The 24,595-nt window shown below is 40.8% G+C and overlaps 2 protein-coding genes across 2 annotated transcripts; both read left to right on the forward strand.

Moving 5' to 3' along the window:
- Positions 1-10,929, forward strand: LOC307025709 (stonustoxin subunit beta-like). The gene is made up of 4 exons (XM_079660545.1): positions 1-135; positions 322-421; positions 7,513-8,976; positions 9,071-10,929. The coding sequence occupies exons 2-4, from the start codon at positions 331-333 to the stop codon at positions 9,625-9,627; spliced, it is 2,112 nt and encodes a 703-aa protein (XP_079516671.1). The 5' UTR covers positions 1-135; positions 322-330; the 3' UTR covers positions 9,628-10,929.
- Positions 10,930-12,574: 1,645 nt separating this feature from the next.
- Positions 12,575-21,170, forward strand: LOC307025711 (stonustoxin subunit beta-like). The gene is made up of 5 exons (XM_079660548.1): positions 12,575-12,638; positions 15,248-15,314; positions 15,520-15,619; positions 17,818-19,272; positions 19,367-21,170. The coding sequence occupies exons 3-5, from the start codon at positions 15,529-15,531 to the stop codon at positions 19,921-19,923; spliced, it is 2,103 nt and encodes a 700-aa protein (XP_079516674.1). The 5' UTR covers positions 12,575-12,638; positions 15,248-15,314; positions 15,520-15,528; the 3' UTR covers positions 19,924-21,170.
- Positions 21,171-24,595: the final 3,425 nt, after the last annotated feature.

The following is a 24,595-nucleotide window of genomic DNA, read 5'->3' on the forward strand; positions in this document are numbered from 1 at the left end:
TGGTGGAGGTCAGGGGAGGAGAGTATCTGACAGTACATAAGGGACCTCACAACACCACATCTCATCAGACTTGAAGCTCCTGCTGGAAGTCAGAAGACCCTCACCCAACTCTGCTGCTCTACACAACTTCACCAGGTGAGGACTAACAGACAAACACACATTTATAATAACAACGTTACTTTTCTGTGTAAAACTACAGCTGCTGGATTAGTGTCTGCAGGGACATACTGCATTTGTAGCCACAATACAATGTCAACGTTCAATACTTCTTAACCAAAGTTTAAATGAGTTTCTGAAGTGTGTGTTGTTTCTTCTCAACAGGTTGAAAACATGGCCTCAGATCTCATGAACGTTGCTGCCCTCGGAAGACCCTTCACCCTAGGGATGCTCTATGATGCCCGGAAAGATGAACTGGTCCCAGGTTAGACTTGACTTTGACTACTTTGATATTTAAAAAAAAAAAAATCTAAAATATTTCTGCCTGTTGTGAAAATGTAAGTAGAGTATACCAACTGTGACAGTGACCTTAGTGTTATTTATTTTCTGTCACAAAACTTCCTAAAAGTCTCAGTACATAATATCCTCTAGACTTAACAAGTTATTGTGATGACAGTGTGTGGTTTTTAGAGGTGCTTCTATTGTCTCTATGTCGTGCAGTTTCCATTTGTATCTCAATATTTTATATTTCTTCACTGCTTTTGATGTTTGATTATATTCTCTGGACTTTAATTCACATTACTGTGCTTTTAACTATTGCCTATGGACTATAGGGATAACAACACCCTTTCTGTTTAACTAGCATTTTAATCTGAAATGTTATTAATATAAAGGGTTGAGTTTTAAGATGGGCGTGGCCCCTGCCTCCCATACACATATCGTTGTTAGCGCGGTAACTTCAGGGTTAACTCTTCTAAATTGTATTTAACGTTATAGGAGTTGCAAGACAACGTTCTGTGTCACATATACACAGAAGACAATAAGGAGCATTTACAAGTATACAAGACAAATAACAAAATGTACATGGAGACAAAAAAAGTCTGTGTGTGTGTGTGTGTGTGCGTGTGCGTGTGCGTGTGTGTGTGTGTGTGTGTGTGTGTGTGTGTGTGTGTGTGTGTGTGTGTGTGTGTGTGTGTGTGCCCGCCCGGGGGATTAGACAAAAAGAGAGTAATAAATGACAAAATTATAATTGAATTGAAATGAATAACAATATAATAGTCATATATCCTAGGAAGGGGGGGGGGGGGCACATAAATAGTAGCATGCCCTTAAAGAAGTAGAAAGGGGTGGTGGGTGGAGTCGGACTGAGGATTATTAATTAAATGTATATGAATGGGTTCCAGATTGCATCAATATCATTGGTTTGTTTTTCATGTCGGCAGATCATTTTTCCATTGAAATGTATTCTATAAGCAGTTTTTTCCGAATTGTGATTTTGCTTTTGTCTCGTGATTTACAATTCATGATAGTTTTTTTTGCAATGATTAGGGCTATGGACAGAATTCTACCTGATGTAATGTTGATGTTCACATTGGAAATGTCTCCTAGTAAACAAAGGGATGGCAGAAGAGGGTTGTGGCAGTCCAGCAACAGAGAGAGGTTGTCAGTGATGTGATGGCAGAATTGCTTAACTGGTGTGCATTCCCACGTGGCATGCATGTAGGTGTCTGTGGTGTTAAGTGAGCTGTGAGGACAGATGTCAGAATCTACAAAACCCGTTTTAAACATCATTTCCCCCGTGTAGTGCACTCTGTGAATAATCTTATATTGTATGAGGTGCATGTTGGTGTTGGTTGATATGGAGAAGAGGTTTCTGCAGGTTTGAGACCGGAAGTCGGCGTTCGGGATGATCTGTAGATCTTTTTCACATTTATTTGAAGAGATGGACATTGTTAAGTCTGCAGAATAAATAAATAAATATATTTTTGAAATCAGTTTTTTTCTTGATTTGATTTGGAATATTTCTGAGGGGGGATAAGAGTTCAAAGTTTTGCTGTTAACTTTGGTTTGAATGGATGATTTGAGTTGTAAATATTCTAAATATTGATGTTCCCTGATGCCGTACTTCTGGACCAAATCAGAACATGGAATTAACTTGTGTTCATGAAATATATGTTGAGGTGTGTGATGCCTTTGGCGATCCATGATTTGAAATGTAAAGGTTTTCTGTTTATTAGAAAGTCAGGATTGTTCCAGATGGGAATGTGTTCGGTGGTTGAAATTGTGTTATTTTTTTTTATTTGCACCAGGCTGTCAGAGTTGTGGCTATTGCAGGGTTTTTGAAGCATGGATGACTTATGATGGAGCGGCTTATGAACGGTAAATCTGTAATATGAATATCTTTGCATAATATTTGTTCAATGTCTAACCAGGAGGTGTCGGGATTATTAGGATTAGTCCATTTGTAAATGTATTGTAGTTGCTGGGTAAGGAAGTAATGCAGAACGTTTGGTGCTTCTAAGCAACCTTGACTCTTGCATTTTTGAATAGTACATAGTTTGATTCTAGCTGTTTTGTTTTTCCAGTAACATTTTGAGATGGCAGTCTATAGATTTGAACCAAGTGGGTGGGGGTTTAATAGGGATCATAGAGAATAGGTAATTTATCATTGGGATTATGGTCATTTTTACTTTTGCAATTCTGCCTATAAGGGATATTGGGAGATTCATCCAACGTTGAAGGTTGTCTTCTATTGCTTTGAGAAGTGGGGTGAAGTTCAGATTTACTAACTCTGTTAGCCTGGGGGAAATGTTGATTCCTAAATAAGTGAAATTACCAGTACGCAGAGAAGATTGCGGTGTTTGGACTGCCATCACACATCTATTAGATGAGTGGAAGAAGGGTTCAGAAAAGAAAAAAAAATCAGAAAAGGTGTTTATGAGGCGGATGGTTTCAGGTAGTGAGGTTGAGGGATTTTGTAAATATAGTATAATGTCATCTGCATAAAGGCTAATCTGGTGGTGTGTATTATTTGTTTGTATTCCTGTGATGTTAATGTGTTGACATCTAGCTGCAGCAAGTGGTTCAATGAATATAGAAAATAGTGATGGAGAGAGTGGACATCCTTGGGAGAAACCTCAGGGAGAGCAACAGAGGAGGGATCCCTCTCCCAGGAAGGACAGACGTGCAATAGATGCCGTGTGTAAATTGAAAAGATAATACATTTACAACCTAGGTAGACCAAAGGTTTGGAAATGCATGTGTGTATAATAGGAAGATGAATCCACAAGGATATCCATCCAGGACTTATGATCCAGGACCACAGCCACGACTCAAGATCCAGGACTCGCGATCCAGGACACAGGACCGCAGGATCATCCATGACTCCGGATCCCGGCGTATATAGACACCAAAAAGAAAGAAATTTGGGGAAGCTGAGTTAATGGGAACATGAGAGTACACAGGTATAGACAGAGAGAAGGAAGAAGTAAGATGTCCCCCGACAAACTAAGCCTATATCAGCAAAAACTAGGGGCTGAATCTAATCAGCCCTAACTATAAGCTTTATCAAAAAGGAAGGTCTTAAGCGCACTCTTAAAAACGGATAGGGTGTCTGCCGCCCGAACACAAACTGGAAGCTGATTCCACAAAAGTGGCGCTTGATAAGAAAAGGCTCTGGCTCCCATTGTACTTTTAGAGACTCTAGGAACAACCAACAACCCTGCATTCTTGGAACGCAATGCCCTAGTAGGACAGGAGGGTATAATGAGTTCTTTAAGGTAAGATGGCGCCTGCCCATTAAGGGCTTTGTAGGCGAGAAGAAGAATTTTAAATTCTATCCTGTGTTCTATAGGGAGCCAGTGTAAGGCAGCCAGAACAGGAGTAATGTGGTCCCTTTTCCTAACTCTGGTTAGTACACGAGCTGCAGCATTTTGAATCAGCTGAAGCGACTTGACTGACTTCTTGGTACACCCTGATAATAAGGAGTTACAATAATCCAGCCTTGAAGTAACAAATGCATGGACTAGTTTCTCTGCATCGTTTTGAGGCAAGATATGCCTGATTTTTGCAATGTTACGTAGATGGAAGTAGGCGGTCCTTGAAATGGATTTTATGTGGGTGTTAAAGGATAAATCCTGATCAAATATAACACCAAGATTCCTTACAGTCTCACTGGAGGCCAAATTAATGCCATCCATAATTAGTACATCTTTAGATAGTTTGTTTCGTAGATTCTTTGGGCCAAGTACAATAACTTCAGTTTTGGTCGTTTTTAATATCAAAAAGTTTAAGGTCATCCACGTTTTTAAGTCCTTGAGGCAGTCTTGAATTTTATTTAGGTGATTGGTTTCATCAGGCTTGATTGATAAATATAGTTGAGTATCATCCGCATAACAATGAAAATGTACAGAATGATTCCTTATAATATTGCCTAACGGAAAAATATATAAAGTGAACAAAATAGGTCTGAGCACTGAGCCCTGTGGCACTCCATGGCTAACTTTGGTTTGCGTGGAAGATTCATCGTTGACACGTACAAACTGAGAGAGTTCAGATCAACACACTCTCACTCCATAAACGTCCAGGAGCGACGCTTGGTCAGGGTCCCGAGGCGTGCAGTTGTGACGCTCCTAGGCTCCTTCCTCTTCATAAAGGGACGCAAATAGCTTTCAACTGATCGGACTTCCTTGCCTAGTACCCCTGTGTAAAGTGAAACATTGTGATATCAGTCCATTGGTGGTGATTGTGGCCATCAGTGAAGTGTATACAATCTTGACCCATTGAATAAAAGACTCACCGAATCCGGATTGTTTTAGTGCTGCAAAAAAAACAGTTTACCTTGTCAAAGGCTTTTTCTGCATCTAATAATAAAATGGCTGTCGGAAGAGTGTCTTCCTTTAATAAAGCCTGTTTGGTCTGAGTGAATAAGAAATGGGATTACTGTTTCAATGCGACTTGCTAATGCTTTACTGATAACTTTTGTATCTGTATTGATCAGAGAAGGGGGCGATAGCTTGATGGGGAGGTGGGATCTTTATCAGGTTTCTATAATAAAGAGATAGTAGCAGTATTCATGGTACCAGGATGTTTAGAATTTTGTTTGATTTCTAGTGTTTATAGAACTCAGCAGGGAAGCCATCAGGACCTGGTGATTTTTTGTTATGCATTAGTTTGAGTGCATTATAGAATTCGGTGATTGTAAATGGTTGTTCAAGTATTTTTTTTGGTCATCTTGGTAACTCAATATTGTTTAGGAATGTTTCAAAGTCTTCCTTGCTTGGGTTATTTGTTGTAGAATAAGTTACTGTAGAAATCTTTGAACGTTTTATTTCTTTCTTCAGGTGCCTGAATGGTTTTCCCTGCTGAGTTAACAATTGTTGAAATAGTTGTTTTTTCTTTGTTTTGTTTGATTTGCTAGGTATTTTTCAGATGTGTTACTGTGTTCAAAATGCTCGTGTCTGAGTCTTTCTATAAGGTAATGAGTTTTCTTGTTTTTGTATTAATTTAGTTGCAATTTATATTTCCGTAATTCATTTTGAATTTGTGCAGTGCGATTGTTTGCGTTTAGGTACTCCAATTCTTTAAGTTTTTGTTCTACAGTAACTGCTGATCCTGTTCGTCGTCTCTTCTTTTTATGTGTGGAGTATGATCAGATTTTTCCTCTGAAAACGGCTTTACCTGTTTCCTAAAGTAGGGATGGTACTATATTCTGCAAATCATTTATTTCTAGGAAGGAAGCCCACTCTCTCTTGATGTAAGTGTCGAAGTTAGGATCCTCAAGTAATGAAGTATTTATGAAATATAATTAAAGCTGCAAGCAGCGTTGAGCGTATCTTTGACAATCTGCGCAGGTTCGGTGTTGTCGACGCGTCATGCAGATGTTTTACGGACTCGGCTGTTTGCAAACGTGGGTAGTTTCAGGCCGATCGGACAATGTCCATGGGAGTAACAGCAGTAACATAAATAAACATTGTGTATGATGGCGAGTTATCTTTCGCCACGGCAACGGCATATGATGACTCCGTTTTAGCGAATCTCACAATTGTTATATATACATGTTGAGGGCCGCACCATTAGCCATCATCGGAAATCTGGTGCCATTTGGACGATTTTCCTAAGAGTTACGACAACATCGTGTTTTATGGCGAGGGATGCGTTGCCACGGAAACGGCTTATGGTGGAGCCTCCAAGAGGCTTTTTGATTCGTCTCCGAACTTTAGACAATGAACCAAATGTTGTTTGTTTATGTGAAAGTGGGGGGAGTTAACGTTAAAAACGGAAGTGGGCGTTGCTTGCGCTTCTTTTTTTACGCAATGTTCCAGAACCCATTTCAAACATCTATTTTCACCAATCCTGACGTGCGTGCAACATTTGGAGAGTTTGTATATATGTTCTGGGGGTCAAATTTGCGTTCAAAGTGGAAAAATGAAAATAATAAGAATAATCCTATCGTCGATATCAATAATGAATTGCGCCCACGGCACACAATTCACGCGTGTGTGACCCCCATGTTGTGATGAGTGTTTCTGTCCTTTCGCCCGTCGCTTTCTCAATGTTTTTGTGTGTTTTGCAGGTTTGATTACAATAGGGTCCTCGCCGACCTCTGTTCTCAGACCCTATTAATAAACCCACACTTTCTGAAGGTAGCCTGCGCCTGCTTGACGTGTTGAATTCTATATTATTGGCAGTGATATTGTGAACCCTTTCATTCACACATTTACAGTCTGAGAGGAGTTTTTTACTTGCTGGTCCTCCTGCATCTGTCAGTTTCAACTAACTATGAACTTTGTTAAGTCTGGATAATGTGTTTTGAACTCATGGATGTAGGGTTAGGTTTTTACTTTTTGTCTATGGTTTACTTTCCCCTTGTGAAATATGACACTTTTGACAGTACCCTTATCCATGTTTGAGATTTGTTTGTGATGATTGCTGCAAACTATTACAGTTTTTCAGGCGAGAAACTATTTCAGTTACCGATATGTGATGATTTTATCCCAAAAACGTATTCAAAATATTTCCGAATGTACGTTGATGTTTGGAGCTGTGAGGAAAAAAACACATCAGCAATGTTTTTGTAATGACTCGCTGCCTGAACGTAGACACAGGTCCGAACTGCAAGTCTAACCATAGGGGGTTAAATAATAACTCATATTTACATTACAAGAGCCACCAATTTGGCGGTAGCTTTTAAGATAGGTAGCTAAGGTAAGCTAGCCAGCTAGGTAGATACTGTATATAGCTGACGTTAACTAACCTGATTGAACGATAGATAATGTTTGATAGTTAAAAAGCTAACGTGTGCTAGCTAAATAGCTAACGATGGTTAGCTAATCAGCCGACTGACAGGTTCAATGATTGGGACTCTGGTAAGTTTGTTTATCTAAATGTCAGCACTGTGGACCTTTTGTCTTCTGGCAGTGAGAGTTATTTTAAACTGTCCACATGAGCTTTAGTCAGCAGTCCGACCGGCCCACACATATTTCATGGACAAGATGCTGAATTATTTGTTTCTGTTTATTTAAAGAAATTTTCGCCCTGCTTTATCAGGTAACTCATGCTTTCCAATTTCTTTAGGTTTCAAATTATGGGACGATAAAGTTCTACAAGCCAGCGTCACTGAGAGCTCTAAACCCAGCACTAATTTTGAATTCTCTGGATCCGATTCTACCGAATCCAAGTCCACTCTGATGGACATTGAAGCTTCTCTGAAGCTCAGTTTCCTGGGTGGACTGGTTGAAGTTGGAGGATCTGCCAAATATCTGAATGATGAGAAGAAATTCAAGAATCAGAGCAGAGTGACCTTTCAGTACAAAGCTGCCACCAACTTCAAGGAGTTCTCAGTGACCCAACTCAAAGCGATGAGCCCCCAACAAAGAGATCTCATCAAGAATGGCTTGGCGACTCATGTAGTCACAGGCATCCTGTATGGGGCAAATGCCTTCTTCGTGTTTGACAGTGAGAAGTTAGAAGCCAGCAAGGTTCAGGACATCCAGGGCAGCATGCACGCTGTGATAAAGAAGATTCCTGCTTTAGATATTGAGGGAAATGTTAAACTCCAGCTGACTGATGAAGAGAAAGCCCTGACTGAGACATTCTCCTGCAAATTCTACGGAGACTTCATTCTTAAAAGCAACCCAGCAACATTTCAAGATGCAGTGCAGACCTATGTAGAACTTCCACAGCTACTGGGAACAAATGGAGAGAATTCAGTCCCAGTGAAGGTCTGGCTGATGCCACTGAAACTGTTGGAACCTGCAGCTATTGAGGTGAGGAAAGATATCAGCATCGAGTTAGTGAGGAAGGCGCAGGAAGCTCTGGAGGAGTTAAGGGAGACAAAAATGAGATGCAACGATTCTCTGGAAGACAAAGTGGTAGAGAGTTTCCCCGTGCTTCAAGAAGAGTTGAGCACTTTCCTCAAACTGTGTGGTTATTATAAAACCAACATCCAGCAAGCCATGGCAGAGAAACTTCCCTCCATCCGTGAAGGAAAGGAAGAGGAGAGCTCACTGGAAGAAGTCTTTGAAGACAGACCTGAGTCACCCTTCAACCATGAAAAACTAAACAAGTGGCTGAGTCACAAAGAGAGAGAAATCAACATCATCAGGTCCTGTGTGGACACCATGGAGGGAGTAAAGATCGTCCTGAACCAGAACGAGCTGGACAGAGAGGTCCTTGCTTCAGGTGTAGAGGATGTTCTGTGCTTTGTCTTCACCTCCATGATAAAGGGTGATAGCTACCTTGATGAGATGGCTGACTTCTTGGAATCAACCAAGTTAGGAAGTACCCATGAAGACCAGTGGTACTACTCCCTTGAAGTTCTGAACACAATGAGAGAAAAAGCCAAAATGTTCCAGCGTTCGTCCAAAGAGCTGAAGAACAACAGCAAATTCTGTTTCCTCATAACGGCCCAAACCAATCCCAACTACAAAGGAGCAACCATCTACCACTACAGGAAAGGCCGGCTGGTCACTGAAGACTTTCAACGTCAAAAGCCTCCTTCTGTGGAGACCATCACAGACAAGAGAGATCTGATCTGGTGTAAGTCAGGCTTTTCTTAGTTAAAAATGTGAATTCTCAGCAGTTTGACCATCAAAGTTACTGATAAGATATTTTGTTATGTTTCCTCCATCAGATGCCTGTGATCTCAACCTGGACCCAAACACTGCCAACGGCTATCTCACTCTGTCTGAGGGAAACAAAAAGGCAACACATGGAGCATGGCAGGAATATCCTCCTCACCCAGAGAGGTTTGAAACACAGCCACAGGTGTTGTGCAAAGAGGAGTTATCTGGGTGCCATTACTGGGAGGTAGAGTGGAGTACCAGTACCAAGGAGTCTGTTTATGCTGCTGTTACATACAAGGGAGTTGACAGAAAAGGGAGCGAAGTGAGCGTGTTTGGCTTTAATTCAGTATCCTGGTGTTTCGGCAAAGGTTTGAAGTCATCAGAAATCCTTCTTAGGGCATTCCATAGTTATCCGGTGTGGGATGTACCTTATCCCTCTGGTGGCTTCAGTAGAATCGGGGTGTATCTGGACTGGCCTGCTGGCACTTTGTCCTTCTACAGAGTCTCCGGCCACACACTGACTCACCTGTACACCTTTCGCACCACATTCACTGAGCCTCTTCTCCCAGGCCTCTGGGCTTATCATTATTCCAACTCTGCCTACCTGTGTCCAGTTGAATTCTAAATGAACTGGATTTATACAGCGCCTTTCCAGTCTTTACGACCCATCAAAGCGCTTTTACATTCACACACATTCACACTCATTCATAGAGGCAGAGGCTGTCACACACCTGCTCATAGCCTAACATTCACACACATCTACACACAGTCGGCCATTCTTGGTCTGCCTAAAGTTTAAAATGGAAACCTAACATCCCAATTTAACTTAACTTAACTTAAGGTGCTACTCAAAATCTAATATGCATTCAAACCCAGAGGGACGGGGAACTTATTTTATTTTTGCTTTCTACAATGTAGCTTGTATGAGTAAGTATTCTGGGGAGTGGTGTTCTCTGTATTCTGGTTAGAGTTCCCATTCATTAATATTGTGTTCAGTTAGTGTCTGGTGTGAAGCGGGTAAACCTGTTGAACTCCTGAGAGGTCAACATTTCCCAACTCCTCCCACTAAGGCAATGATGAAGAACTCTTAGCTTCTTGGTCGCTCTAAAGTTTGAAATGGCAACCTAACATCCCATTCTAACTTTAACGTGCTCCACAGAATCAAACATCCATTCAAACCCAGAGGGACCAGAAACAATGAGGATATCAAGAAGTGACTTGTTTTCAGTGAATGTTGATTTCATCATCTTCTCAAACTGTTTGAAGCCGATGCTTTACGAACAGTTGAACAATATTTCTTCATAGGAACTTTCTATGGTAGTAACATATACTCAAGCATTATATATCCGGCACTCGCTCTGTCAAAACTGATGTTGAAATACAACACATATAAACATAATGGGGAAATGGTTACTTATTTTGTTGAATTGATGTTCATTATTTTAGGACATAAGGTTCTTCAAGAGCCAATTGCTTTTGCTCTGTCTTTTTTTAATCAGTATTTTAAAGCGAGTTATATTTAGAGAATACAAGAGGAGTCTTTTCTCTCATGAAACCGGTGTGGGTGGGTTTTTCTGTTCAGGACAAGATTAGACATGTTTTATCAACATTAGAATGATGACATATGAAATCATAGTTTAAGTGAAAGACAAAGATGATCTGTTTTGTTAAATTTATCATTTTGATTATGTTGAGAATATCCTATCTCTTATTTCAGCATCTGTTTATTTCCTTCTTTGTGCAGAACTCACAGCTCATGACAAATAAATGCAGAACTTGTTTTGTTTGAGAGAATCACTGTTAACACCATTTAGTTGGAAATATTGCTGATGGTTATAAAGATGAAGCAATATCAGATTCCTGTAACACTTCAACATCTGGATATGTTCACTCTGTGCTTAAATAAAGAGACCTGACTTTACACTGAGGGCCAGTTGTTGTTATTTATTTTAAGAAAGTGTTTTATATTATGTTATAGTTTTTATTATGTTGTTTTGTGAAATCTAAATTAATATTAAACCTCCATGGTTCTTTGACTGCAACACTTTCCCCATAGATACATCTTTTATTGAAAGTTGCAAAGAGGATTTTTTGGTCAACAATATTATTATTCTTGGTACATTTTATAAACAAACAAATCTATGCATAAAACTGAATCTTAAGTTCTGTGTATATCATAATACGCTTATTTCCTTATAAAGAAGACCCTCCCCCTCCTGCACAAGATGCCCCTGGATTCCAAGGACACACTTTGCACCTGGATTCCAAGGAAACACTTTGCACCTGGATTCCAAGGAAACAGTAGATATTAATCTTTCTGATTGATGGTGCCAGTGGTTGAATTGAGTCATGAAGGGAGTGTTGGCATCCCATTGGACTGCCTGAGGGTTAGGGTGGGTCATGGGAATTATGATTAACAGATAATTGAATGCTTTGATGTTGTTTAACATGTAAATAATAATATTCTGTAAGCCTTACATGTCAAGAGACAGTATTATTGTATTCTGGGAGTGGTGTCTCATCCACTATATTCTGACTAACGGGGTCAAATCCATAGTTTTCTAGTTAGTGACTTTATATCTATTGAATTCTGGTAAATTGTATATATTCATTGTAATCTGGTGAAAGGTGGCTTACTTATTGTGTTCTGAGCATTACTGGTTAAACTGGTGAAAGTTACGTAATGCATTGCATCTTGGTCAGGGTCGGCGTCATGGGTGGGCATTCGCGGGCCATGCCCCCCAAATTGAGTCACTGTGCCCCCCCTGCCAGGCCAGGCAAGCCCTGCCACTTTGCCGTTTTTTTTATTTATTTTTTTATCATATTATAAGTGAAAACGTTTCCACCCCAAAAAATTTTTTATGTGAAATAAATCAGAAATAAAGAATATAAATAAAAAACACAGCCTGAGGTGTGCTCACTGGTGATTGGTGTGTTTCTTGACCAATGACCCCGGCCTTTGATTTGTTGTTATTAATTCAAAAAATGCGCGCATAATTCGCAAGTCAGTGAGACGAAGCTAATGCTCGGACTGTCGGACAGTAATAAAGTCATGGATATACGTAAATGGCTGCAAGGTGCAGCTGCTACACGGCCTCCTCCAACTCCTCCTGAAAACGAAGGGAATAATGCACCCATCTCCAGCATCGCCGGCGGCACCACCTCTGAAGAGCTGGAGCCGTGCTCTTCGACCAGCCAACCTGCTAGCCAAGCCCATCCACCTGCTGCAGCTAACGTTAGCGCTGGAATTCAACAACTCATAGATGATCTTGGAACTGATCAGCCCAAACCAATCTTCTTAAAACAATACCCTTACAGCATCCTCACTGGCAGGAGGTGTTCGTTTGTCTCTGCTTGGTATCACAACCGAGACTGGCTTGAATACAGTGTCAAGGCCGATGCTGCATTTTGTTTCTGCCGTCGGCAGTCTAGCAAAACCCGGAGAATGGATGCATTTATGTCTGTTGGCTTCCGGAACTGGAAAAATGCGGCGGAGAGAGACAAGGGATTTCAGAAACATGCAAATTCAAAGGAGCTTCTCTCTTGCTATGCAATGTGGAAGGAGCGAGAGAGGCGTGCCAGCACTGGAAAGGAGATTTCTACACTTGTTAACGCAGACCAACTACGAAAAAACAGGTATTATATCTCCTCTCTTATTGATTTCTGGTGGAAAACCAGCTGCCTTTACGAGGGAAGATAGAGGCTTTTGATCACATGTCAAAGGGGGGCAGTGGCCTTTTCCTCTCCCTGCTGGACTATACGATAAAAAAAGACCCCAAATTGGCTGATGTAGTGAAATCAATCCCTCGAAACGCCACTTACACTTGTCACGAAATGCAAAATGAACTCATAAGTACACTCAGCAATGTGGTGACTGAGGCTATCGTGGAGGAAATAGGAGACTCCTTTTACACACTGAAAGTAGATGGAACCCGACCCATAATTTCACCATATATGTAAATAATCTCTGTAATAATTTATCAAAGGCTGCTTTCCATTTTTATGCAGATGATACTGTTATTTATTGTTCATGATGTTATTCCATCTAATTTATCTCAACTCAAGTTAGTATTAAATGCAGACAAATCCAAACTCATTATATTTTCAAATGGCAAAAAGTTAACTTATTTTCTCCCCAACATTTGTACTGTTCAAGGGACTGACATTGACATTGAAAGGGTCACTACATACACATATCTAGGTTTTATTATTGATCAGAACTTATCTTTCAAGTCACACACTGAAAATGTTGTTTTAAAATTAGGTTTCTCCTTTCAGACAAGGAAACATTTGATCTCTGTAACGTTTTTACCAGTATTGGATTCTGGCGATTTGCTTTACATGAATGCCTCCAACCAGTGCCTAAAGACTTTGGATACTGTGTACCATTGCATTGTGCATTACGTTTTATTACTGGAAGGATATATATATTGTGAGTTTGGAATAAATATGCACTTTATGAAAATTATTAGTTGGTTACTGTGAGTAAAAACAGTAAGGTTAATAGCCTACTGGATGTTTGTTTTGCTAGAGGATCGCCAAGCCCTCTGACCTGATCTGTGGAGTCTCAGCTGTTCATATGAACAGGTCTCGACATTATAAATGGCCCGCTGGCCCGGAAGCATTATTTAGACACCCCGGCCAGCATAACGTACGTTTTTTTTCAAATCGCCCCACAGCTGTTTGCTGCGGAGCGCAGCGCGAGCAGTCTCCGGGGAGCGGGAAGGCACTCATTCACTACAGTCAGTAGTGGGAACCGCAGTAGACAAAAGGCGTTGCTATAGCAACACGTCATGTTTATGTGAAAAGGGGTAGGGTCAATATGACCCGCTGGCGGAAATAGGTAACAACAACAGAGGGTGCTATATAACACACTTTCAGGTGTGTGTGTGTGTGTGTGTGTGTGTGTGTGTGTGTGTGTGTGTGTGTGTGTGTGTGTGTGTGTGTGTGTGTGTGTGTGTGTGTGTGTGTGTGTGTGTGTGTGTGTGTGTGTGTGTGTGTGTGTGTGTGTGTGTGTGTGTGTGTGTGTGTGTGTGTGTGTGTGTGTGTGTGTGTGTGTGTGTGTGTGTGTGTGTGTGTGTGTGTGTGTGTGTGTGTGTGTGTGAGTGAGTTGGCTTAATGAAGCGTGCAGTGCTGTGTGTGTGAGAGACAAGAGACTTTACAGCATGTGTGTGCCCCCCCCCCCGTGGTAAATGATTGCCCCCCCCATTCGATTTGTTCTGGAGCCGACCCTGATCTTGGTCGAGATGACCTGAATCATTCTCAGCTTTACGTTCAAACTTTTAATGTGTTAGAATAATAGTCAAAAGACTCGTTGTAACCCTGACCCTAGTTGGTCAAACTATGGTCCACAACAAGGCGGCCATCTTGAATTTGGTCAGATTTTCTACTTGGTGCTTTGTGCTGATGATCCATTACAGAGCACTTTACATTTCCACATTATATGCACCAGGTTCTTCTGGTAATAATTGATCTTGAAGATGATTTAAAGGTCTCAGAAATGTATTGATTAGATATCATTCAAATGAAGCTGGTGATGCCATGTTAAGTATCAGCAATTCCTCTCTAACAGGAAGTGCAGAGACATCACACGATAATGTGGAGGAGCTCTAGCAAGTGCATTACCTTTGGGGTGGTGAATGAGAGACATTCTGAAATATACTTGTCCCATAATGAGGTCAGAGTAATCAAGGAAGAACAACTCGAAAACCTACTTTTGAAAGCCCTAGTTTGGAATTACATGTGTGGAATATAAAGTAAACATAAACAAGTCGGCCGTTTGTATTTAATGAAGACCGTTTCAGTGTGCCTTCATTCCCTTTTTTTTAGAAGTTACTCATAAAACTGAATTAGATAATCTGGAAACTATTCAACTATTCATGCCCAGTAGATTACAGTATATCACATCTTATATTGCTGTCTGCACAGGCACAGGATGACTGTAAAAACAACTATATTAAATGCTATCCCCTGTTTCTTTGTAACAGGTGACTTGGTATTACTTACTTCACCCGTTTAAGACATGTTCTTTCGTGTCTGTGGAAATACTGCATTCTAGAGCACAATGGACTTTCTGTCTATCTGTTTATCACATGGTTAAAGCATAACTCTGAGGAAATCTTTAAAACCCGTTGTCAACCCGCATGTCACTTTAGGAAAAATGTTGACAGGTGTGAGAACAGGGCATCAGGGGAGGAGAGTATCTGACAGTATATAAGTTACCTCACAACACCACAGTTCATCAGACTTGAAGCTCCTGCTGGAAATCAGAAGACCCTCACACAACTCTGCTGATCTACACAACTTCACCAGGTGAGGACTAACAGACAAACACACATTTATAATAACAACTGTACTTTTCTGTGTAAAACTACAGCTGCTGGATTAGTGTCTGCAGGGACATACTGCATTACTAAGCACAGTTCTCAGATTCCAAGAGTTATTAACTCTCAACACTCCTACTCCTGAACAGACGTTTAAATCAGGTTCTGAAGTCTGTGTTGTTTCTTCTCAACAGGTTGGAGAAATGGCCTCAGATCACTTGACCGTTGCTGCTCTGGGACGACCTTTCACCCTAGGGATGCTCTATAATGCTCGGAGAGATAAACTGGTCCCAGGTAAGACTTCACATAGTCACAAAGCTTTCATCATACAACAACAATTCACCAGGCCTTATCTTTGGATTGTCATCGTGCCATTGTGATTTGAGTGTGTTATGAGAGTTGTTTCTTTGTCTCTTTGTCTCTCTGTAGTGCATCTGTGTATATCGGGATATTCTTTCACTGCTTTTGTCCGTAGATTGTATTTTCTATGCATTTATTACATGGCTTGGTTGAATACTTGATTCTGATTGGTCAATAAGAACATTTCAGAGGTTATTGATACTCCATAACAAACCACTGCAAAATAATGATCTTTGCTGAGGAGGATCAAGGGAGAGAAAGAAAGAGGTTCAAAGACAGAGCGTTGGAAGTCAAATAAATGAACTAAAGCAGACAGACAGGAAGTAAACACGAACAGGAACACGGTATGGGCTCTGTCGTGTTTGTCACTACCCGATCTGCCGCCCTGCCCGATCTGCACTGTGCGAGATGCTCCGCCATATTTGACAACTCCACACGGCAACTCTAATAGGACATTTGACACAGTGGCGTTTGGCAAAGCAGAAAAAGAACACTCAAAAAACCCGACAATATGAATCTGAACGAGAGAGATGAGTTATTGTTAATACAACGTGACTTCACTATTATTGAACAACTCCTTTTATCGGGTCATTTGATTGGGTTACTTTGTCAGAATAAGTGAGAAATGGATTTCACTTCTGTTAGACAGCTATCATACATACTGAAGAAATATTGACTGTGAATGTATGCAATATGTATGGCATTCATAATTTATATCGAATTACATGAACTGTGAATGTCCTTCATTTTATTTCAGATAAAATAAAATAACAGAAGATTGTTGTATAGATATCTGAGACGTTTATGACTCGCGCATGCACGACGCAAATCGGGCAGCCGTCTAGACGTAGAATGTCCTATTGGAGTTACCGTATGGAGTTGTCCAATATGGCAGACCATCTCGCACATGCGCGGTGCAGACCGGGCAGGGGGGCAGATCGGGTACTGTTTAAGGGAAGCTGTGAACAACTTTGGACAGAAAACATTGATCAGAGCTGCCTTCATTTTAAATTCACTTGTTGTCGGAGCTCCATCCGCCGTGGAGCGGATTTTACTTTCTTAGAGGAAGAAATACGATCATTTTCAAATCAATACAATCATTTAAATTAATATTGGGAGTCAAGTCCTTAGTGTGTTAGTGTGGGCGTGTAATAAGCGAGACACAGTGAGGCGGGCATTATTCAGAGTGATCAGGGAGCACCACTCAAAGCGGAGGGATCTTGTTCAGCGGGTCGGGTGTTGTTTTTTTACTAATGACCGCCTCGCTGCACATTACCCCTCACTTCATCTCAAGTCTCTGCCTTTAACTATTGCCTGCCCAGGGACAACAATGCCTTTCTGGCTCACTGAGAATAAAGTCACAATTCTGAGGAAAAGTCAAAATTGTGATATTCACTCCTGAATTCAGAATGTACTGAATGCTAGAGTAGAAAAGACGATTTTTTTTGTTTGGCGTCTTTTTTTGTTGTTCCTGTGGTCAAAGCCAGCTTTAAAAAAAAAAGTCACAAATGGCAGATTTTCAGATTTTTTTTAAAATAAAATAAAAAAATTGACAATTATATTTTTTTCTCAGAAAGTCTTTAATCTCAGGAAAAAAGGAAATCACTTTGGGTTAGATCTCCTCTGTACTGTAGAATTCTTAGATACGGAATGCTAGAGTAAAGAAGAGTAAAATGGCCACTTGTGAAACATTTTTTGATATCTATCAAAAAGTTCATTTTTCACACACACACACACACACACACACACACACACACACACACACACACACACACACACACACACACACACACACACAGACACACAGACACACAGACACACACACACACACACACACACACACACACACAGACACACACACACACACACACACACACACACACACACACACACACACACACACACACACACACGCACAGAGAGACACACACACACACACACACACACACACACACACACACACACACACACACACACACACACACACACACACACACACACACACACACTCCTGGCAGGATATGAAGCTGCAACCTGCAAAACTTTGAAATGATAAGTTTTATGATAATTTATATAAACAAAGGTTTTTCCCTGAACTGATCCTAAAGTGATTTGCTTTCCAATTTTTTCAGGTCCCAGATTGTGGAATGAGGAAACTCTAAAAGTAAAACAAAACACTCAGCACAGCAGTAATTTTGAAATCTCTGCATCTGACTCCATTGAATCCAAGTCCTCTCTGATGGACATTGAAGCTTCTCTGAAGCTCAGTTTCATGAGTGGACTGATAGAAGTTGGAGGATCTGCCAAATATCTGAATGATGAGAAGAAATTCAAGAATCAGAGCAGAGTGACCTTTCAGTACAAAGCTACCACCAACTTCAAGGAGTTGTTAATTGATGATGTGACCCTGGACACCGAACAGATGGAGGTTATTGAGAAGGGCTCAGCGACTCATGTAGTCACAGGCATCCTGTATGGGGCAAATGCTTTCTTTGTGTTTGACAGTGAGAAGTTAGAAGACGGCCAGGTTCAGGAGATAGAGGGCAACATGCACGCTGTGATAAAGAAGATTCCTTCTTTTGATGTTGAGGGGAAGGTTAACATCAAGCTGACTGATGAAGAGAAAGCCCTGACTAACAAATTCTCCTGCAAATTCTACGGAGACTTCATTCTCAAAAGCAACCCAGCAACATTTGTAGATGCAGTGCAGACCTATGTAGAACTTCCACAGCTACTGGGAACAAATGGAGAGAATTCAGTCCCATTGAAGGTCTGGCTGATGCCTCTGAAGAGTTTTGATCCCAAAGCTCCTGAGCTGATGACGGGGATCAGCATCGGACTATTGAGGAAAGCCCAAGAAGCTCTGGAAGATTTAAAGGAAACACAAATGAGATGCAACGATTCTCTGGAAGACAAAGTGGTAGAGAGTTTCCCCGTGCTTCAAGAAGAGTTGAGCACTTTCCTCAAACTGTGTGGTTATTATAAAACCAACATCCAGCAAGCCATGGCAGAGAAACTTCCCTCCATCCGTGAAGGAAAGGAAGAGGAGAGCTCACTGGAAGAAGTCTTTGAAAACAGACCTGAGTCACCCTTCAACCATGAAAAACTAAACAAGTGGCTGAGTCACAAAGAGAGAGAAATCAACATCATCAGGTCCTGTGTGGACACCATGGAGGGAGTAAAGATCGTCCTGAACCAGAACGAGCTGGACAGAGAGGTCCTTGCTTCAGGTGTAGAGGATGTTCTGTGCTTTGTCTTCACCTCCATGATAAAGGGTGATATCTACCTTGATGAGATGGCTGACTTCTTGGAATCAACCAAGTTAGGAAGTACCCATGAAGACCCGTGGTACTACTCCCCTGAAGTTCAGGACACAATGAGAGAAAAAGCCAAAATGTTCCAGGGTTCTTCCAAAGGGCTGAAGAACAACAGCAAATTCCGTTTCCTCATAACGGCCAAAACCAATGAAAAGTACAAAGGAGCAACCATCTACCACTACAGGAAAGGCCGGCTGGTCACTGAAGACTTTCATCCTCCAAAGCCTCCTTCTGTGGAGACCATCACAGACAAGAGAGATCTGATCTGGTGTAAGTCAGGCTTTTCTTAGTTGAAAATGTGAATTCTCAGCAGTTTGACCATCAAAGTTACTGATAAGATATTTTGTTATGTTTCCTCCATCAGATGCCTGTGATCTCAACCTGGACCCAAACACTGCCAGCGGCTATCTCACTCTGTCTGAGGGAAACAAAAAGGCAACATGTGTAGCATGGCAGTATTATCCTCCTCACCCAGAGAGGTTTGAAACACAGCCACAGGTGTTGTGCAAAGAGGAGTTATCTGGGTGCCATTACTGGGAGGTAGAGTGGAGCACCAGTACCAAGGAGTCTGTTTATGCTGCTGTTACATACAAGGGAGCTGAAAGAAAAGGGAGCGAAGTGAGCGCGTTTGGCTATAATTCAGTATCCTGGTGTTTCGGCAAAGGTTTGAAGTCATCAGAAATCCTTCTTAGGGCATTCCATGCCAAGCTGGTGTGGAAAGAACATTATCCCTCTGGTGGCTTCAGTAGATTCGGGGTGTATCTGGACTGGCCTGCTGGCACTTTGTCCTTCTACAGAGTCTCCTCTAACACACTGACTCACCTGTACACCTTTCACACCACATTCACTGAGCCTCTTGTCCCTGGCCTCTGGGCTTACTATTATTCCAACTATGCCTACCTGTGTCCAGTTGAATTCTAAATGAACTGGATTTATACAGCGCCTTTCCAGTCTGTACGACCCATCAAAGCGCTTTTACATTCACACACATTCATAGAGGCAGAGGCTGTCACACACCTGCTCATAGCCTAACGTTCACACACATCTACACACATCCCAATTTAACTTAACTTAACTTAACTTAAGGTGCTACTCAAAATCTAAAATGCATTCAAACCCAGAGGGACGGGGAACTTATTTTATTTTTGCTTTCTACAATGTAGCTTGTATGAGTAAGTATTCTGGGGAGTGGTGTTCTCTGTATTCTGGTTAGAGTTCCCATTCATTAACATTGTGTTCGGTTAGTGTCTGGTGTGAAGCGGGTAAACCTGTTGAACTCCTGAGAGGTCAACATTTCCCAACTCCTCCCACTAAGGCAATGATGAAGAACTCTTAGCTTCTTGGTCGCTCTAAAGTTTGAAATGGCAACCTAACATCCCATTCTAACTTTAACGTGCTCCACAGAATCAAACATCCATTCAAACCCAGAGGGACCAGAAACAATGAGAATATCAAAAAGTGACTTGTTTTCAGTGAATGTTGATTTCATCATCTTCTCAAACTGTTTGAAGCCGATGCTTTACGAACAGTTGAACAATATTTCTTCATAGGAACTTTCTATGGTAGTAACATATACTCAAGCATTATATATCCGGCACTCGCTCTGTCAAAACTGATGTTGAAATACAACACATATAAACATAATGGGGGGGAAATGGTTACTTATTTTGTTGAATTGATGTTCATTATTTTAGGACATAAGGTTCTTCAAGAGCCAATTGCTTTTGCTCTGTCTTTTTTTAATCAGTATTTTAAAGCGAGTTATATTTAGAGAATACAAGAGGAGTCTTTTCTCTCATGAAACCGGTGTGGGTGGGTTTTTCTGTTTAGGACAAGATTAGACATGTTTTATCAACATTAGAATGATGACATATGAAATCATAGTTTAAGTAAAAGACAAAGATTATCTGTTTTGTTAAATCTATCATTTTGATTATGTTGGGAATATCCTATCTCTTATTTCAGCATCTGTTTATTTCCTTCTTTGTGCAGAACTCACAGCTCATGAAGAAAAATGCAGAACTTGTTTTGTTTGAGAGAATCACTGTTAACACCATTTAGTTGGAAATATTGCTGATGGTTATAAAGATGAAGCAATATCAGATTCCTGTAACACTTAAACATCTGGATATGTTCACTCTGTGCTTAAATAAAGAGACCTGACTTCACACTGAGGGCCAGTTGTTGTTATTTATTGTATTCTGGAAAGAAGTGTCTCATCCACTATATTCTGACTAACGGGGGGAAATCCATAGTTTTCTTGTTAGTGACTTTATATCTATTGCATTCTGGTAAATTGTATATATTCATTGTAATCTGGTGAATGTTGGCTTACTTATTGTGTTCTGAGCATTACTGGTTAAACTGGTGAAAGTTACCTAAAGCATTGCATCTTGGTCGAGATGACCTGAATCATTCTCAGCTTTACGTTCAAACTTTTAATTTTAGAATAATAGTCAAAAGACTCGTTGTAACCCTGACCCTAGTTGGTCAAACTATGCTCCACAACAAGGCGGCCATCTTGAATTTGGTCAGATGTTCTACTTGGTGCTTTGTGCTGATGATCCATTACAGAGCACTTTACATTTCCACATTATATGCACCAGGTTCTTCTGGTAATAATTGATCTTGAAGATGATTTAAAGGTCTCAGAAATGTATTGATTAGATCTCGTTCAAATGAAGCGGGTGATGCCATGTTAAGTATCAGCAATTCCTCTCTAACAGGAAGTGCAGAGACATCACACGATAATGTGGAGGAGCTCTAACATAAAGTGCATTACCTTTGGGGTGGTGAATGAGAGACATTCTGAAATATAATTGTCACATAATGAGGTCAGAGTAATCAAGGAAGTACAACTCGGAAACTACTTTCCATATTTGACATCAATACAGATCAAATGTTGAGCAGCTTGTTTCCCGACGTTAAAAACAGAGATCCTTTTCACAGCCATTCGTGCACGTGTGATGTTGTGCACGTTACTGTTTCCCCAATACATACATCAAGCTGTGTTGACCTGATCCTGGCCTGTTCTCACTGTTCTAACCAGTCATATGTTAAGAAAGTGTTTTATATTATGTTGTAGTTTTAATTATGTTGTTTTGTGAAATCTAAATTATTATCAAACTTCCAAGGTTTTTTGGACTCCAACACTTTCCCCATAAATACACAAGTTGCTACGAGGATTTTTTGGACAATATTCTATTCTTGAAACCTTTTATACACTAATCTATGAAATATGGCAGTGTTGAGAAGTTCTGTGTATTTCATGATACACTTATTTCCTTATCAATAGAATCCTGTATTGCTTATCTAGACCAGTGGTTCCCAGCCTGGGGGGCGCACCCCCCTTGGGGTGGGGGGCCAAAGATCGCAGAGGGGGCGCCAGGCCTCAGATGATTTGAGGCCAAATATCATATTTATATTTTTTATTTTTATTTTTTACATATAATTGTAACGCAATACATGATTGTCACTAAAAGCCTTGTCTATACATTACAATTACATATAAAAAATCATTGATTAATTAATTTGAATACAAATTTCAGTTAGTAGCTATTAAAGGCATAAAAAGACAGAAATGTATAATTTTTTCTTTAATATAAATGTTTCTTCTGCCCGTAAAGTGTTCAAACCGGGCTTTTCTGGATAAGAAGCTAGAAGCTAAACTGAATTTCGTTGTCTCAGTACCTGTAATATGTGGAATAACAATAAAGTTGAATCTAATCTTCAGCAGGAATAAATGAACAAATAAGTGCACGTTACTGACGCAATTTGGTTGAGACCATTAGGGCTTATGCTATAGGGGTGCAAGGGATGGTCTAAGTAGTGGGGGAGTTTTATAAACTAAAGGTGTGGAAATTCTCTCGCGTTATAATATTAGCGCGGCCGCGGTCAGATCATCAAAATGCCTCCGAATTAGGGATGTGCATCTCCATCACTGAGGCCGATGCGATGCGCACCTCGATACGTTGCCACGATACGATACATTAACGATACCTTTGAAACACCAGGCGATGCGATACGATACGATTCACCCCTGTTGCGATACAGTTCGATACGATTTGATTCAACATTATGCGATTCGGGGCGATACGATGCGATTCAACACGATGCAAAAATAATGATACTTCAATATGGTACGACAGAGGATTTTTGTTTTATTCCTTATATGCAGCAAATCATACATTAACAAAAAAGTGCTTTACATATTTGGTAGTGCACATCCCATCATGCCGTTTATTTTTTTACCTTTAAAAGCTCTCCAGAGTACAATTGTATAACAGCTCAGAGTTAAACAATGTAAGGATGCATTGCTCATGATTAACAATGTGCAAATAACAGCTACCATAGAGCAATGCCCATACAGCTGCCAGCCTGATGTGCTTAACACTCAGAGGCTAACTCACCAGTGAGCAGAAAGCAGTGGTTTCTATCTGAACAATAAAGAAAACAAATAACCTTTCACAAACAGGTATTTCATAACTGCTTACAGTAAGGAAGACATTTAAATTATTATTGGCCGTCACAGGCTGCTGTAAGCTAAACAACTCTCTGACAGAACACCTCACTGAGTGATTTAACTCATGTCTCACTTTCAGGTTTCTCTTTTCAGCCGCAGACCCCACGTCGCCTCTTTATGTGCGTCGCTAAGTTCCTCGTACTACTTGTGTACTTTAAAGCGGCTCGGCATCGTTAACAATTTGCGAGTGATTTTTCAAGTTGACCGTCTGTAGTAATAGTGCCGCGCACATATGCCATCAGGACGTTACTGATGGGGTGCGGCTGCGGAGTGATACTGTGTGTATGCAAGTCCGCGTCTAGGACGGATCTATGTATCATAGCTGTAGACTTGTTAAGTAATAAAGATACCTCATACAAAGGTCTACGGATACCTTATTACTCTCCATGACCTGCGGTCAACTATATAGCATAAATGACTATTACACCGTCTTTCTTGAACAATCTGAAGTGTTGCCAAACGTTTGATTTGTAGGTATTTTTCGGTGCGCTGTGTTTCTCTTTCTCCTCAACTTCCGTGTGTGTTGATAACTGAGACTCTCGTTCTCCGTAGTGGCGAAGCAAATATCAAAGATCGTCTCTGCTGAGCGTTGACAAGATAAGGGGATTTTATATGAATGAATCGTTTTTTTACCGATGCAAAGACGCTACGCAATCGATGCATCGCGAGTTCAACCCGGTTCAACCCAAACTGTAGCCGATGTGCACTCTTTCAACCGGTGCACTCGCATCTTGAACGTTTATGCCGGTGCACCGATGCGAATCGGTGAATCTTAACATCTCTACTCCGAATGCAATTTTGAATAGACCTACAGCCAATCAGAGCAACGAAACGTTGGGTCTGCTGCGTCATGCATTACTGATACGTGACGTTCACAGTGAAAAGTCCCCAAACTCGCGCCGAGTAAATTGCAAACAGACAGCAGAACCTCTAGGATTAATTGTATATTTCGGATGGATAGATTTGTTCTTAAACGCCCTCGCATTGAGGTACAAGTCGAACAGGTGCCAGAGTCACACGACCCACCTGAAGAGTGAATAATGAGTTTTGAATATATTTTCTAATAATGGG

This window comes from Notothenia rossii (genome assembly GCF_949606895.1).
Source record: "Notothenia rossii genome assembly, chromosome: 11".
NCBI lineage: Eukaryota > Metazoa > Chordata > Actinopteri > Perciformes > Nototheniidae > Notothenia > Notothenia rossii.